The sequence below is a fragment of the Teleopsis dalmanni genome, chromosome 1 (assembly GCF_002237135.1).
Source record: "Teleopsis dalmanni isolate 2A chromosome 1, ASM223713v2, whole genome shotgun sequence".
NCBI classification, from domain to species: Eukaryota; Metazoa; Arthropoda; class Insecta; order Diptera; family Diopsidae; genus Teleopsis; species Teleopsis dalmanni.
In genome coordinates this window covers 47,096,963-47,115,518 of record NC_051846.1, presented here as the reverse complement: position 1 = coordinate 47,115,518, position 18,556 = coordinate 47,096,963, and the positions used below count along the sequence as shown (strand labels likewise).

Sequence of the window (18,556 nt, the reverse complement as noted above, 5' to 3'; positions counted from 1 at the left end):
AATTAAAATTAATTACAAAAGCACCTTGAGGCTTGGAAAATTAACAAAAATAATAAAATATTATTAACTTAAAAAAAAAAAATTTACCGTAAATAATTATATTTTATATTTTTAATTTCCAACATAAAATAAGATTAGCAGACTATAATATCTCTAAGTTTGAGATATTAAAGCTCTAATAGCATGTGAGTATCTTTTGGTTACTCAGAGTAATGTCTATAATTTTCAAGAAGTATTTAAATAAGTTTTAAATATTGTTTTAAAAAAATATAAAATCGCACATAAAGTTTGTGCCATGATTAGACATAATAATACACATTATTAAACGTAATAGTATGGATGAGAAGGTTTCGACTTATCAAGCAGTCATAAATAAATGACCGCTTTATTGATGGTCTAAGAAACACGTTATCTAGAAAATAAAAGTAAGAAGTGAAACAAATCCCGGAGAAACAAATCTAAATGTTCAGTAAATACTATGCTTTTTTACGTGCACATCAAAAAATGTATCAAAATTCCAACTAAATAGATATTGTATCGACCGTATTAGCAGCTTTAAATTATAGTTCATATATCAGTTCATATATATATTTATTATATTATTTTATATTATTTGGGCAGAGGCGGCGCTAGATCAACTCTGCACATCAAAATTCCGAGGCCCCCTTTATAACCCAGTTGTAAAAGTAAATAAGTTAATAAGTAATACGATAAAGAATGATTGAAAGTTTTATTGCTAATCAAATTAAAATAAACACAAATTAAAATAAATGAATTTTCCTACTTTTAGCCTCACTCAATTTTTTTTTTTAAATTATATCATAATTTGCGCCAGCTTTTGCTTTCTTTGCTTCAGTTTATAAAATTTCCAATGGAGATAGTCTCTCTTGGATCATCATACTATTCTAGTACGTCTTAATCAATTTTAACTTTGAGAAGCTTCTTTCCGTCGAAACTATACTGACTAGAATTGTGAACATGAATCTGGTTACTATATAAACATTCGGGAATACTTCGTATATGGTTAATGCCATTATCAAACCAAATTGTTCAAATTATTTATTAAGTCGGTTAGAATCCATAGTCGGTAACTTTTTGCGAGGCCCCTGTGGGCGCGAGACCGTCGGCGGTCTCCGACATCGCTGACGCCTAGCGACGCCACTGTATTTGGGTTCCTACTCTTTCTCCACCCATGCTGCGCTGTGATTTATGGAGAAAGCTAAATTTTTAGTTATTTTTGACAAAAAACTTAGTTGAATGCAAAATACCTAAGAAAGCTAATATTGCGTTTTGTCTATGTCAAAAAGCTATTGGTAAGAAGTGTTAGAACTAGCCTGCAATGAGTCCATACAGCTTACACAGCTTATGGGATATAGCCTCAGACATATCATATTGTACGGTACCGAAAAAGGTGCGGCGTAAAGCGGAACTCTACATTAGTGCTGCATTGAGTACCACACCATTCATTGCGTTGGGACAAATGATTGATAAAGCCTCTTGATTTGTTAAATAAATAAATGGCAGCACTTGTTCTATGACTTAAAGCTAATTCACAGTGGAAGCCACGTCTTCATTTTAAACCTTTTCGATATAATGTCAAGTGTTCATTTAGAGAGAACTGATGTAACCATTTTCACTAACACTCAAAAATAGATAGTGGTGTACGCAGTGGTATTTTCTCGAAAGGACTAAATAAATCAATTTTTTATACACTTATAATAAATAAGGCTATAGGTTGTCTGAAAATGGATAATATATTTAATTGTAATATATACGTACTATCAGACAGTCAAGCTGTTTTAAAATCCTTCAATTTGGAAGATGTAACACATGTCTAAATGAAATGTTGACGCAGTTTAACATTTCTCTACTCTAAGTTTCCGGTCATAAATATATCTTCGGAAACTGCAAGGCAGTTGAACTGGACTGTCGAGGTACTTTAAGTAATCAATCGAAACACCTAAAAAAATTGGGATATTAATTTCTTTCTGTATTCTTTCTTGCAGTTTAATGCAAGATAAAAAAACTCAACAATATGCAGATATCTGTATGCAAGTTGATTGCATTCTTTTCGGAAAATATCCATCAATCTCAATCTCTAGCTAGTTGGTATTCCCGACATTCTCAACTGGTTAAGAATGTAGCTGTAGCGCCTACCAGAAATTTGATAGCAGCTTGGTTATTTGAAAAGATTACGATATTTGTGTTAGAGATTTTGTTGTCAATGATCAATTTTGCTGCATAATGCCTAACTGACACTGCAGCCTAAAAAATAATGCAATGGTTCGGTAGTCGAAGCGAGTTGATTAAACCCACTTTATGAGAAAATATGCCTCTATCGACTATTTATTTTAGTTTAGAAATATTAAATATAAATAATGAATATTGCACCAATAATGGAAATATGTATAAAATAACTTAAACTGTTGAAAAAAAATTCAGATTTTAGAATGTAGAATGTACTAAGTAACAGAATGGAAATAATATTTTAAACGCAGATTGGCCAGTAAAACTTCACGTACTCACTCACTACTGCAATATTAACACTGACCTTACCATATAGCTTTATGGCTGGAATTGAGTTCTAAAAAAGCAGATCGAAATTGAACTGTACAATCTACGATAAAACAATTTATTACCCGTATTATTACAACAAAACTAATCGATTGCGCGACATTCATTCTAACAGTTTCAAGGTGACACTCTCAATTTGCTGTTTGGCTCGTACATTCTTTTTTATCTTCCGATATCTCTTGGGAACTGCGCTTGAGCACATGCGCTGCACACACACAAAATTGATTGATTTATGTCGGCATCGATCGTTTTGTACACCACATCTCAGCCCAACTCAGCCCAACTCAGCTCAGTTCAGCTTAGCAAGGCATAGCATTCGCTTTCGCATTCATATTCGGAGTGTGCGTCGCAGTCGCCGTCACAATTGCTGTCTATGAAGTCACAGCAAACCGCAGCAGTCGATAATGTCGTTTAATATTTGATTTGCTGCATTTGCCACAGCTCAACTTGTTGATTAGAGCTTAGATTGGTTTGGCATTTAAATTGAATTCAATTCAATTGGTTTCGATTGGGTTGAAGTGAATTGAACGCGATTGGGCGCATGTGTGAGCATAAATATGCAATTTACTAATTGCAGCATAACTGAAGGAAAGGAAACACAATTTTTTTCGCACTGCGAGTATTTTTTTGTTTTTTTTTTTGCATTGTCTTGCATTCTGTGTTTTGCTGTTTTGCCACTTAGCCATTTTGCCAATCACACAAAAACAAACCCACTTACAAAGTACAGTAGTGCCGTTTTGTAAGCAAAACAAATCAAAGCGGCTTTTCTTATATAAACTTTAATTTATGTTAAATAATTTAAATTTATTGTCACATTTGTTGAAAGAGAACTTTTCGCAATCAAATGTGATAAATAAATATTCGTTGGTGTCGTAATAATTGTTTGTTCACATTTTATTGTTTATTATCTAATATTATTATAATTAAGTTCCACAGTTTACCTTCTTTTTTATTTATTTCATTATTAATTTTATTTCAAATTTTTTTTTGTTCTTTTTTTTGTATTAATCATTTTTTTTTCTCAATTTAAGTGTTAAGAACTTTTGATATTGTTTTTGTAAGAAGAAAAAAAAGAAAGAAAACAATTCTGCAATTCTGTGTGCGGTGGCCTTGAGATTGTGACATTGTTGTTTTTGTTACTCTTGCTTCTGCTGGTGCTGTTGTTGTTGCTGTTGTTTTTGTGACTCTTGCTTCTGCTGGTACTGTTGTTGTTATTATTGTGTTTGTTGTTCTTGCCTTTTAACACAATTTACCTTTAACGTTTGTTTTTTTGTTTTTGTTTTTGTTTTTTTTACTGCAAACAATTATTTCTTAACTTTGTTTGCTACAAACGTTTGAGTTGGTGTACAATCAAGGTTACTCGTACTCAATTAAAAGTGACATTTCGCTTACTTTCTGAATTATTCACATTGTTGCTAGCAAAAGATCAAATGTTTAGAAAAACAATAGATGAAGTATTTATTAACGATTTTAATAATTTAAATAATTAAAATTAATTAATAACATTAATGTTAAAGAATTTTAATAGTTATAATTTGCATTTGGTTCTTAAACATAATGAACTTATAAGACCTTATGGACTTTCTTGATATACAAGGCCGCCACTCCAACCTAACCTAACTTATAAGACCTTATGATCTTGTATATTCGTTATGTTCATTATTTGAGAGTAACATATGATAAACACATAATGATTGATGAATATCGTTGTCATAAAATTTTTCTTCAACTTTCCAAAGCTACAGAAAAAGTACAAAGACTTAAGGAACTTTACTTAGTTACTTAAATAAAAAAATTCGTTACAGGTCAGGTCGAAGCCCTCTCTCTCTGACACAGGAATTCTCTTCAGGCTCCTCTACTACGCGGGCGTCTTCTCTAGTCTTGTACATTAATTGCGGATAGTGCTTCATCGGATACACGGTATTCATTCTCCAACTTCTTCTCCAATTCCTTCTCTTCAAACAACTTTTTCGCTAAAGCATCGTCAAGTCGTAACAATGGTTGACGATGCTCCAACGAAGCCGTAGGATATTAATTCGCTGAATCATATCAATGTTGTGATAAAATTTGTACAACTCGTGGTTTATTTGGATACAGTAGCCGCTAATTCATAGATGACTACAGATCTTACGAAAATGACACAATTCAACTTACGCTTAATGAACAATCAATAATAAACAATAGAATCAGAGGAACTTGAATTATAGATAACACTATAAGTGCCCAAATTAGCACTTTGTTCATAGTTTTTAAAAAGATCATACTTTCACAAAAGAGCTTTTTCTCACATATCTATACCAATGGAAAGCTTAACGACCATGTTATATAAACAGACTTGGTCACGCATGCTCTTACCGAGCTAGCTAGTCATGTCAATTCCCAACTCACAAGGGTTCCTAGACACTATAATTCACCTCAAGTGTTCATTATTGACTAGGAGAAGATTTAAAATCCTTGGGCCCCTTTTCTAACCGACCGAATAGAGCTGTCATTCTGTAAAATTAGAGACTTGACCGAGTTTATTGCCTTGTCAGGTTGGTTTATTTTTACTTGAATAGAGGAAACCTGCCTTTTTGCGTTATTCGTATATCTACTTTCTAATCTACATACATATATACAACATGTACATTACACAAGTTAAATAGTTGTAAGACACTAATTTATTTAGTCTATAGGTACACATTTTTTCATGGTATTTTATTGTGGCGTATGCGCCTAAATCAATAGTAATTTACAATAACCTATATATCGGAATAAACAGTAATTTACAATGGGATAATAAACCTAACAAAATATTTATTGCGCCTTAATTAATAGCATAAGATAATTAAGTATGTTCCTAATTGAACATCTTAATTACTCTAAATTAAAATGATAAATACGTGTTCATCTTGAGCATTATCTTTATTTATATAAGTAAATATAAACATTTTATTAGTCATATTTTGTTACAGAACAAAATAAAAATGCCACCAGAAGAGAACAACGTAATAAATCGAAAGTAATCTTTCTTTCCGATTAATATGACCTTCATATAACAAGGCCAGATCTTGGAAAATTATTAAAACGGACCGCGTTAATGGTGGAAAGTTAGTACGTTTCATTGACCAGACCTACGTATAGAAACTGCGTATTTATTTTAATGTTCACTGTAAAAGTTGTGGAAACTTATAGGAAAAACAAATTATTAAAAATTTTTTTTTCTGAAAGTCCAACTTCGGCTTCCAGGTGAAACAGGTTTTTAGGGAAGTGCGTTTTGACAGTTTGTTAGACTGCAAATCAGTAAGCATGGAAAATCAGTTAAATTACCTAAATTTAATGCAATAGATTTAGATTATATCCTTTTTTTATATCCTAAAGTTTATTGCGAAGAATGTCGTAGTAAAAAGTCTAATAATCGCTAATTATGGGACAGCAGAAGAATATCTGGTTTAAAACAAATAAATAAATTAATATGAAATACATACGTATATAAAAATATAAGAAAATAATATATTATTATGTTGAGGGAAGTTGAGTCAGTGCACCTGAGCACTTTTACTCTATATTAACTGCGAGGTTTCTTCAAAACCCCTCTTTGCGCCTTGACTGGATTATTATTTATCACATCATCAGACTAAGTAATAATTGACCTCAGATCTGCATACCTCCCCGAGGAGCCTGTAACCATTCTGAGATTTGATAATGCGGTGTTAGTAAGTCTGTCAGATTTCGCAAATAATTTCAAGGCTCTATCCTTTATGTATTTTTTGATGGGATCAATCTTGAGGTCCCTACTAAAAACTAGTGATGTTCATATTCGGTTTCAGGAAGTATTCGAAGAATGCGGTTAATGGAATAACTTCGGTTCTTAAAATATCCGAATGTTAATAAACAGCAATACTAGAAACAACAGCTAATAAAACGCATCACAACGCAATGAACGACTTTAAATTCAGATAGCAAAAAGCTTTGAAAGCGAAATACCAGAACAACGCGCAGCGAAGTACGCAGGGAAATACAATAATATAATAATATATAATAATGTATTTAGTACTATCTTTCACAATTATTTATCGAAGTAATTATTTATTAATTTTATAACACTGAAGGTTGAAAATACTCTTTCATTAATTATTTCATTTCTGTAGTGATATATTTGCATGAAAAGAAAATATTTTAAGGTTTTCAGTTAATTATTTACAACTTATTAAAGGCGTTGGCTGTATACTGATGTAAATTTATGTACGTATCAATGCTATTCCTGTGGTACCACAATGAGCCAGCATATGAGCTCAAGTGGAGTTTTTGGAAACAAGGCCGCAACTCCAAGCGCGTTATGATTACTTCTAATTGAATTACCTTATAAAATCCTTATATACATTGAATATAGAATGGTCTACATATTGTGCTATACCCAAAACTATTTCATTTATTTTATATTATTTAAGATTCAAAAAACTAATTGAGGCTATAGCAACTAATAATCTGTATTTTATGTTGTCAGGTGTTTTTTGTTAAATGAAACTCATTAACATTTTACTATTTGAAATCCTAGTCAATGTCAGTTTGGAATGCATAGTAAACATTTTTCGAGTTTTATTTGGATTTGTTATTTTGGAATAATTAAAAAATGATTTGAAAAGAGAAAGTCTCTAATATTTTGTTCATTAAAAAGTCATTACCATTTATTGGCCGTAACATTTTGTGTCGTAAACATTGCAATACGCAAATGGCGAACGTAAAATTTTGCTGGTGCAGCAGCTGCAGCGCCACAATAACGCATTCGAACGGTTTTTATCTACTGCTGTCGCACTTTATTGCGCGATCGTTTGTGATTTAAACTAATAAAACGTTCGATAACACTAGCGCTTAAGTCAGAACAAGATACTATTTAAATCGTTAGCATGTTGACAACAATTTACCTATTAATTTTTATGAGTATATATCCAAGAGTTTACAAGATCTTCTAGCGGAGCCCAAATTCAGTTTGGAATCAATTCTTGCGAAAGCTATTTTTATGCTCAAAAAAATGATGAGCAATTTACTTTTTATTATCATCATAAAAAATTCGCATTGAATTACAAAATCCGTTAAACCGAACTCTCTTAGCAAACTAGCCTTTTCAACATTTTGCCAAGCCTATAGCAATTTTTATGTCTTAGTTATTATCACAACCTCCTATTGCACTAATAGTTGCACTAAATTATGTCTAAATAATTTATAAATAAATATGAAACAACCAACTTACTTTTATTCATTTATGAATTTACCACTTAAAATTACATTAGAAGCAAAAACAACTTAAAAATTTAAAAACTCTAAAATACTTTCATACAAGGATTGGTACTAAATTAGGTTAGGTAAATCACATCAAAATTTACAGAAAAGATAGCAGCATTTGAAGTACCGACTTATATATTAGCTTCTAAGATCACAATAACCACATTATAATGAATTTTGATGCTCGAACAATTTCTTACAAACCTATACTGTAATATAATGCTCCACTCTGGATATTTGTCAGATTAGCAGACTAAGATCTTCAGCTTTTTTCCACATAACCGAAATCGTTCAAAGAAAATTTCTGTCACTTCAACTTTTCAATTGTGAATTTAAACATATCTGATCACTTCAGACGTCGCTGATTTGGTCATATCATCGGTGATGATATTACAGCAAATAAAGTATTTGAAGTGACAGTTAGAAGTAGAAGACATAAAGCTATCTCCAATAAAAAGAAAAAAGTGTTTGAAGCGGCAGTTAGAAGAACTTTAAAGCTGAGGGAGCACTAACTGCACTTGATATACGAAACTGGAAAACGTATGCAGGTTCATGAAGCATCTGGAGAGGAGTGCTTCGGTCTAAATCAGATAACGGGTCATTATGACAATTAAATAAGTAAGTAAAATCACCTCAAACATATGATCAGTATTATGATCAAAATGCTTTACACAATATTTAATTTTAGTATTACTTTTGTGAGATGGCTGCACCCATTTCAGATTCGTAGATACTCCACTGAGTGGACGGATCACTGGCATATAGGTATTGCAGCAGACTTCTTTCTTTTCAAAACTATGTTCATCTTGTTAAAATCTTTTCTGCGGACTTTTTTACAGTAAAATGTATTAGTAATATTGTTAATTGCTAATAATTAAAATTGAAATACTCAAATTTTTCTTGCATTCAAAAGTTTATTTAATGCAGATGAGTTTTGAAAATTTCTATAACTATAAATCGAAATGCATACTTCGAGTTTTATTATCAAATTAATAATCATCTGTGCTATCACAATGGGTCATTTTCTGTGCTTAAGTCAACTTTGATGCACAAGGCTAACCTCTAATAATTTTTATATAGATTATTTCTTTTATATCAGGTGTTTTTTAGCTGCATGGGAACTTAATAACTGATAACACCAGACAGAAATATTGTTGAAATGAATATTTTTTTTTTGTTATAATCTGGTAGGAAATGAGATTCATAGCATTTCTTTTTTATGATTTCGGGCATATGTCCGCCTCGGCTACGAGTGCATGGTCCATTCAATCAGTCCAATTTTTGACTATTTTTTGCAATAAATGTGACCTATGGTGTCAATAAATATTTTCCCTATTAAAAATTTGGTAGTGCGCTGGTAGTGCTTAACAACAAGCACTGTTAATGGTTTGACAAATTTTCACATTTTGTATGAAAACAGATGACTTAGTAAAAAGAATCATTTTCTATAAACGGTTTTTCAATAATATGTATTAAAGCTGCTACTGAACGTAAAAAAATATCCAATATTCTATAATCTAATTCTATAATCTGTTAACCAAATCACTTCAAACAACTCATTCGTTCTATGTGATTTGTAAAATTCACTACTAATACTTAAATATATTCCACACATAATTTTTCACTCGTATAACTCCCGTATCTTCCTTAAAGATAAGGAAGTATCTGAAAGATTATACAATCTGCATATGTTCTACGCATTGCAAAATCGCAAACGTTAAAACAAACTTATGATACCTTCAGGATGAAGTTTTATTTGACATGTGCTACGAAATGGGTAACACTTCTTTTTTTTAAGATTTTTAATTAATTTTTCGAATGATCGTACTTCAAAGAATCTTCCAAAAATGTTTTCAATCCTCCGACCATAATCGTGAAAAGCGACAAGACAAATTCATCCAAACGGAAATTAAAATTTATCTCTCATATTCATGTGCATTTCCGACATTTGATGAATTCATATCGCATTGAGATTGCTTTGTAAGAAAATTTGTTTTTAATTTTTAATAAAATTTTCTAACTTTAAAGAAATGTGCAACAACAACTCAAGAAATCACAAACTTAATCGTAAGTAATATTGCAAAGCTCCGCTTCCAGAATCCATCAGCCGAAATGCAGAATGCAATTATTGCACCGCGATGTGTTGTGGTGGCCACAAATTTGCAAAAAGATAATTTAGTGCTCGCTCGGCGTGTTGGTGCAATTGCATTTACGGCCAATTGAGGAGTTGCAGCAATTGTTGTTGTTGCTGTTGCTACGGCTTTGTTGCAGTTGCTGCTAATAATATTGCTTGTTGCTATTATTGGGTTTTGTGTACATAAGGAAAATTGGAAGCACAGAAACACAAATTTTAAATGTTGCCCATAATTCATTCCAGATTAAGTGGGTGGCTCGAAACATATTAAATGCCTCGAAATACAATAAAAATGTGTTGTTTCTAATTAATGCCAAAAGCAATTTTCTGGCATTTATATTTTCCAACATGCAAATAGACAACGCAAAATGCATAAAAGTGAATGTACAATTAATTAATAAAAATCAAATTTTTAGGGTTGGTAAATATCAGTATTAAAAACTTAATTTAACGTATTTAAAGTGAATTAAATTGTAATTTTTTCCCAATCAACCTAAAGCGATTTTTTGATTCCTAAAAGTGAAAAATTATTTCATAATAAAATTACTCAAATTAAAATTAAGTTATTAATCTTAATAATATATTACGACTTTTTTAAAAAATTTAAATCTTTTTGGAATGCTTCAGTCAAAGCCTTTTATTGCATTACATTTATTATTTTAAAATATATTCAACACATTACCGTTCAACTATAAACATGTACCAACTATCTTATCTTAAAATAATTAAGATGTTCAATTAGGAACATTGTTAATTATATTAAGCTATTTATTTAGTGAATAGTGAATTAGTGTTTATTTAGTATGTATCTAAATAATATGCGGTGCAATAAAATACCATGAAAAAATATATATAAACCAAAGATAGGAACTACATAAATCAATACCTTACAACTCCCCACCTTGTATGATATCATTTAATACAATTACATTACATTTAGTACTTAATATTACATTTAATACATTATTTTTCATGTATGAACATGTACCATCTTATCTTAAAATAATTAATTTGTTCAATCAGGAACATTCTTAATTATATTAAGCTATTTATTTAGACACATATGCTGTAACAAATATTTCATTATGTTTATGATCTCATAGTGAATTAGTGTTTATTTAGTATGTATCTAAATACTATGTGGTGCAATAAAATACCATGACAAAATGTATATAAACCAAAGATAGGAACTACATAAATCAATAACTTATAACTACCCAACTTGTAAAATTTCATTTAATACAATTATATTACATTTATTACTTTAAATTACATTTAATACATTACTTTTCATGTTTGAATATGTACCAACTATCTTATCTTGAAATAATTAAGATGTTCAATCAATAAAATGTTTAAAATGTTTTCAAAGAGCGATGCCAATAGCATCTCAGAAAATATTATCGAAATACGAAAATAGAATAATTTATGGTTTAAAGGTGCTAAAGATGCGAACCGGTAGTAGTCTGCGGTCTTACACTTGAGAAACCCCGCAGTAAGGAATACAAACACTGCAAAATGAAATCAAAGGAAATAATAACAGATCATTTAGTCCAATATTGTTTTAGCTGTATATTGTATTAGCTTTCGTAACAATATGACAATTTGTTTATATATGCAAAAAGGAAACACTACTGTGGCTTTGATATCAGCTGAATAAAATCAAAACTCAGTTTGTGTTCAGTTAATTATTATAATAACTTATACAAAACTTAAATTGTAGATTTAAAATATCATTTTAGTGGCACTCGGATGCCAAATTTCTTGAATGGCCTGAATGTGGAAAACCGATTTCTGATCTACACTCAAAAACTATATCAAAATGTATTTTATTATAAAATCTAAAATGTTATATTAATAAAATTATATTTTTTAATAAAATTGAATGTTTCTTCATGTACGAGTGTCAACGTGTTGGAATATTTAGATACCCCGTTGGGGAGTGTCGTAGATGCCAACTTTTATATAATGTTTTAATAATCGAAATTAGCGTATATAATCACAACTATCAATAATCATTTAAATTTTATAGATCAAAAATGTAATAGTAATTTTATTCCCTTCATATTCTTCTTCTTCGAGTTAGTGTCTAAAACTCTCTTATTAATAATGTCTTTGACTGTAATGAGAGCTCCATTGAATTCTGATAATAAGTTATTCAGTTGATTTTTTTGAAGTATAGACAGTCTTGTCTCACATTGTACTTATCTGCACAAGTCCATTAATTTAAATACTTTCACTAAAAATGCTCTACCAGCAGTAAGTCTTACGTTCTAGGAGACCTCAATATAGTATCAATTCTAGACAGAATGTTTCCATCAAACACTTGCAAATGAACGACAATTTGTTGTACAATTTGCAAGTATTTAATATATTTGTATAAAATTTTGCCAAATATTACTTCATAGAAAGGTAATGTTTCTCTTAGTGTCCACAACAATTCTCTTAAATCGCACTCTGTTAGGTGTGCTCTGCACATATCGTTCCATATGTAGTGCGCTTCTGTCTCAATTGTCCTTCTCCAAGTTGAAGCCGGTGCATCAGGGCGTCTGGGTTCCATGTTAAAGCTTGTGGTGAAATGTATTTATTTGCTCGTCGAATAGTATGTCTTATTCAATTCGATTTTCGCATTTTTATTTCGGTTACAGCACCTTTCTGATTTGTTTGGAGCAAAAGTTCTGTATTTTATATGTGGTTAGACCACCATATTTCTAGTATTTTCCGCAGACATTTATTTCAAAATGTTTGTATCTTTCTTTCTATCTGTTTCGCAGCCCTAATAAAGAAAGATAGTGTTTGGTGATGGAATAATAATGTGCTGTTTGTATGATGTTCCAATGAAAAAAGTATCTACTAAAAGATATCAAAAGGTAGTCTGCAGAAGGAAGTTAACTATAAATAATAGAAGAATAAAAACGTTTCGATTATTATATAGAATTAAAATTTCCAGCTTGTTGAATATCTATTTACGATATTTTTTCAAATTATATTTAATCAGTATCAGAAATATACTGTAGGAGGCACTACTATTATCATATTAAATAAATAAAAGCATTTTTTATATAAAAAAGTGTAATAGTTTTATAATAATATTTAATTATTTTTAAATATAAAAAAAAATTTAATAGTAAATTTTTTAATTACTTTTCAAAAAGTTAAGAGAGAATGCTTCTGAAAGAAATATAATATAATTTGACATGAAATTATTAACACGTTCTATTGACTTCCTGTTGAGTTTGTTGCTTAAGTCTTTTGAGTTAATTTAAGTTCTCGATATTCTATAGCTAACTATTATATATAAGAAAATAATCTGAAAAAATGTAATAAATAACATATTTTGGTGAAATTTAAATTAATAAAAAAATAAATAAAATTACACCACGTTCACTATTCACATTATTAATATTGTTTTCTCTGTGTATATTAAAGACTGCATATAAAGACCAAGTCAATCATAAAAAAATGGTTCCATTTTAATTTAATATCTTTCACCCTATTAAATTGAAAATATCGGCATTTCTCACGCTCTTCATTAGCCATATGTATAGCACAAGTGCATGTAAATTGTTTACGGGTATCCAATAAAAATGGATTGTTATACGACGCCATGGTTAACTTCAGCGACAGGAGCAGAGTAATAATACACCTCTGTAGCACTAGTAATGACCAAGCCAAACAATCTAACTCATTTATGGTTAAATTGGTGCATTGTGATCTCAATGCAAAAGAAACATAAGCGGATTTCGTTGACTGTGCTTTTAAGCGGCTTTCTGCAACAGCTTACATGGAATCCTCCAGGCTACAAAGACTCAATTTTCCACTTTTGCCTAACATTTACTTTTTTTTTGTCATCAATAATGTGTGGAAAAACAATTTCTAAATTGATTCAAAAACAGCTTTGGTAACGAGGAACCCGAAGCTTAAATACTTAAAAATTATTGAAAACAATTTTAATTTATTAAATCGCCGTGAAAACGTTTTATTGTTAAATTATTAAAATACCTTTAAACTAAATTAAAATGCAGTTAGTGGATCGCATCGGTGTTGTAATTTTTCCAAACCAAATTAAGGAATTTTGAACCGAAAAAATTTGAGTTTATAAAAGGAATTATAAAAAATTAAACTAAAAACTAAAAATGTTATTAATAAAATGTTTTAATTACATAAAATTTTTGTAGTCAACTAAAAAAGAAAATATTTTTTTTAATTAATTAATTTTACCATACAAGTATAAGCTGTTTCAAGTATTCAAGTCAAATAATCATCATAAATAGTTTGTCGAAATATTCATTGATTTTATAAGTCCGTATATAGTTGTGAAACTATAACTGCCAGACTAAGAAGTTCTAATCTGTCAAATTAGAAGCAATAAATTCACATTAGAAGCAATTCACCAAACGAGCCAAAGCTCCACGAAAGTTTTCGTTGTTCAAATTTCAAGTTATTTGTTCCTTTTTTCCGATTTCTCCGAAAAAGCAAATTATCGAGCTGTTTAGTTAGAACGCGCTTATAAGCCACAGTATATAAAAATTGCAACCAACATTTAGAATTTCTTCATTCAAAAATAATTTCAAAAAAGAAGTATTCTATAGTGCTTTCGTAAAATTAAGATTTAAACTTTTATTAAAAATACTTTTTTTTATATTGAAGCTTTTCGAGCCAGTGCACTTGAGCACTTTTACTCTTTATTAACTCGAGGTATCTTCAAAACCCCTCTTAAGGCATTGACTAGATTAATGTTTATCACTTCATCACACTAAACAATAATTGACCTTAATTATTAATTACTATCCTTAATTATTATCCTTATGCCATTTGTACTTTACTACAAATTTACCTACAATAATCCCCTTATTACAACATTAGTGGAATATCAGAGAAAGAACTATTATTATACATATATTATTATGAGGAAAATTTGCCTTTCAGATCTATTGTGCAATTCCTGCTAAAAGAATCTTAAGCTAACTTAGATGATTTAAACTATATTACTATATATACTTTATTATATACTATATTAAACTATGACTCAATATATCTGGGTTTAAAATACCTGTCGTCACTCAGTGCAATGAAAGTATTACTGAATGTACTACACAGAGTTTACATAATCCAAATTTATGCATATCCAAATACATAAAAACCAAATTTTCATTCCATCTTTTGAAGATGGTAGTCAACAGAACCATCTGCAGATAAGAAATCAATAATAAATCTATGTTCAGAACTGTTTGACCTGTCAATATTTTTATTAAACAATTGTTAATCAACTTTCCCAAGCGGTTTTGTAGGTCTATGGTATATTTCTGCATACATATATATATATTATGTTCTTCATATTATCTTTTTTACTGCGCAGACTTTAAGCTCTCCATGTAACTGTGTATTAGTAACATACCAAAGCACGTTAACAATAATTCTTAGAAGTTTTGACTGGAAGCGTTGTAATATTACCAATATCACATTGTAGCAGTTCCACAAAGAAATTACAGATCGGTTTTAATACCTCTTTATTCTATTCTTGAGTTTCACCCTATCTATGAACATATACATACTACTTAATTTAATGTTCAATGCTTTGCATTTTGTGAACATGTGGTGGTGCCATGTTAATCTTGTGTCAAGATGCTTACCAATGTTGACTGAAGTATCGAAACATTATTTAAACGAACTGGAGGGCAAGAGTATTCCAGAAATTTTACCAGAACTAGTTCGTAATTTGCTTAATATCAGTTCAAGTTCAGTATCTTTCAACAAAGGATGAACACTATAAGCTGAATCTGATAACATTATAACTTTATAAAAATATCGCACTAAAATATATTTTTTTTCGGTAATCTCTATCATTTGTACTCCATCTCTCTATAATTTAAACAGCTACCCCCTAAAATTATGTACCACTTTTTATTCATATAGTTTTACAACTAAAAAATCTGTTGGTCTATAAAAACAGATGTCTGTTTTATCCACATTATTATAACAAAATGGAACAAATGGAAATTACTACATCAATTCGTCTCATAAAACATAAACACTTTATGGAGTTTCTTATAGAACTTTATTTCAGGAAACCAAAAGTAATAAATATTTTCTTTGAACAGTATATATTCTAATGATATTGTATATATTCATTTTTTGATATACAAGTTTAGAACTATGTTAACACTTAATCATACTTAGGTTGTTTTATCAATTAAAGGTTAAATAGCAACTGCAGTCTATAATTTATATTACAACTAGATAACTAATTGTAGATAAAAATTGAATTTCAGTTTATGCGAACAATAAGTACGAAAGAAAAATATTATAAAATGAAGATCGTCATTTCACAGAGTTATCAATACAATATTGATTAGTTCACTTAAAATATTAGTTTTAAGTTGCGCTTTAATTATTCTTGAAATATATTAATTCTTATTTTAGAATGTAAATCACCTAGCTATTACTGCATATTTAACTCTTGCTATATGCAGATACTGCGAAACGATTTCTTAGTGCTAATGTTAAATTATTTTTGTGCATTTCCACTCCTATTACACAATTCTACATAATCCGTAATTTGTTTCACTTGCTGTTTATATATTCGTAACCACATGCCTTCTGCAGTTTCATTTTGAGAATGCTGTCCCTCTAAGAAATCGCTTTCCTCTGAATCTGCAACGGTTTCTTCTTCTTCTGACAAATCCATTGTACCATCTTTCTCATCTGACTCAGTTGCGAGCGTACGACTTGTATCACTATTGTAAATTGATTCTTTTGAAGAACTTAGATCAGATGAAGAAGTCAAAGAGGTTGCACGAGAACCGCTGCTTGCGCTAGTTTCAAATACGCTTTCCGGAAAGCAGGAACTTGTAGATGGAATTGTAGATTCAGTTGGATTTGGTGCATAGACAAACTATAATCAATTTGACAAGAAATTTGTTTTAATTATATAATAAAAATAATATATTGCTTTCATATAAAACTTGACAAAAAGTATTTTACGTTTTATCGTTTGTTTGGTTTTAAAATAACTTCAAAATAGCTAAGAAGAGCTCATTACTGATGAATACTGGTGAATATTTAGAAGATTTAAATTTTATACATTATAAAATTACTGTATTATTTTTGTAATATTAACATCGGATAAGCTGGCTCATATCCCTTTTTTCTTCAGTAACCAAAGTTACTTAGTTTTTGATGTTTAAGCCAATGAAATCTCAAGTAATGAAGAGTAATATACAGGCGCGGGATTTCGATTTGAGTTGCCTATGTACAAAATCATAGATGCCAATATAAGTGGAAATTAATGGAAGTTTAAGCATATTGTTTCATAGAACAGTATTCCACATCACACCACTTAAACCCACATACAACTTAATTTCCTGACCTATATGATAATATTGTACTACAAAACGAACGCACATTAAAGTACTAACATACTTAATATTTTATCTTTTCTTATTTTTTTAAAAGAATTCAGCAGTCTCATTGAGTAGCCCTTGTTGACATGGAACAGCCGATTAGGGAAACATGCTAGAAGATTGAATCCACCGTTTAATCATTTCTGTCGAATTTATGGAGAGGACGATGAAAGTGCCCCACATCTGTTTTGTTACTGCCCAACGAATGTGCAGTGCTGATTAACTATATTGAGGACTTCATTTTTTGAGGATCTTGACCAGCTTCAGGACTTCCCTCTAAAAAGCATTTTAAACTTTGCCAGAGGTTCAAGGTGATTTTTAAGCTTCTGGGTTCTTATGTAGTAGCCCAATAGGCCTAAGTGGTCCTTAAGGTCACTGTTATAACCTAACCTTACATAAGCTATAGTAACTTTTAATTTCTAAACTATAGTCTATAGTCTGTTTTGCTTTCCGCTGACAATACTTACTTGTGAACTTGATGGATTGAATAATGGTGGTTGAGTTTGCCACCTGGAAAGTATTGGTTCAATATTAACTGGTGAAGGGAAATGTTTTGTGAGTGGCTTCTTATCAACAATAGGCTCTGATATGGGAATATTGTCAAGAATATTCTGTGCGGTATCACTGTTGCTTTGACTATTAGAGTTATTATCCATATTTGTCGCATGAATGTCTTCTGACCTTAAGTTACAAAAGTCAGTAAAAAAATCATTACGAAATATAGCAGGAGTAACCGGATCGATTGTAACATCGTTTTTATCAGTCTGAAATAATTTACATATTTAAAAAGAATGTGCATCAACATATATTGTTATTTATTGGAACATTTAGTAAAATATTACTTAAAAACAATGGTTAATTTTAAAGAGTTGATATGTGAGATGCACCGTACAAATTACAATATCAAGTATGATCTAATATGATACATAATATAATTATATAAAAAATTGAATATCTATCTATTCTATTATAATGTATATGGTACTTACCATATTTGGTAACATTTTTTCTAATTTATTATTAAACATTCTTTCTTCATCTTCCTTGTCATAAACCTTTACTGCAGCAGTGTTCCTATTTAAGTTTTCTTCATATAAATCGCAGATATTTACTAAAGGTGCGTTATTGTTTTTTTCATGTAACAGTGTCTTAATAATATTCTCTTGATTTAAGTTCAGTTTTT

At 30.1% G+C, this 18,556-nt stretch overlaps 1 protein-coding gene across 1 annotated transcript; it reads right to left on the bottom strand.

The window, feature by feature from the left end:
- Positions 1-16,143: 16,143 nt before the first annotated feature.
- On the bottom strand, positions 16,144-18,550 carry LOC119668641. The gene is made up of 3 exons (XM_038078217.1): positions 18,363-18,550; positions 17,841-18,137; positions 16,144-16,865 (listed from the first exon to the last, which is right to left on the bottom strand). Exons 1-3 carry the CDS (start codon positions 18,399-18,401, stop codon positions 16,479-16,481), a joined length of 723 nt encoding a protein of 240 aa, XP_037934145.1. The 5' UTR covers positions 18,402-18,550; the 3' UTR covers positions 16,144-16,478.
- Positions 18,551-18,556: the final 6 nt, after the last annotated feature.

Coding starts and splice junctions, on each gene's coding strand:
- LOC119668641 (XM_038078217.1), bottom strand. CDS start 18,401: ATGTTTAATAATAAATTAGAAAAAATGTTACCAAATATG. Junction 18,138..18,362: donor AAAAAATGTTACCAAATATG/GTAAGTACCATA, acceptor AAATTATTTCAG/ACTGATAAAAACGATGTTAC. Junction 16,866..17,840: donor TCAATCCATCAAGTTCACAA/GTAAGTATTGTC, acceptor AATTGATTATAG/TTTGTCTATGCACCAAATCC.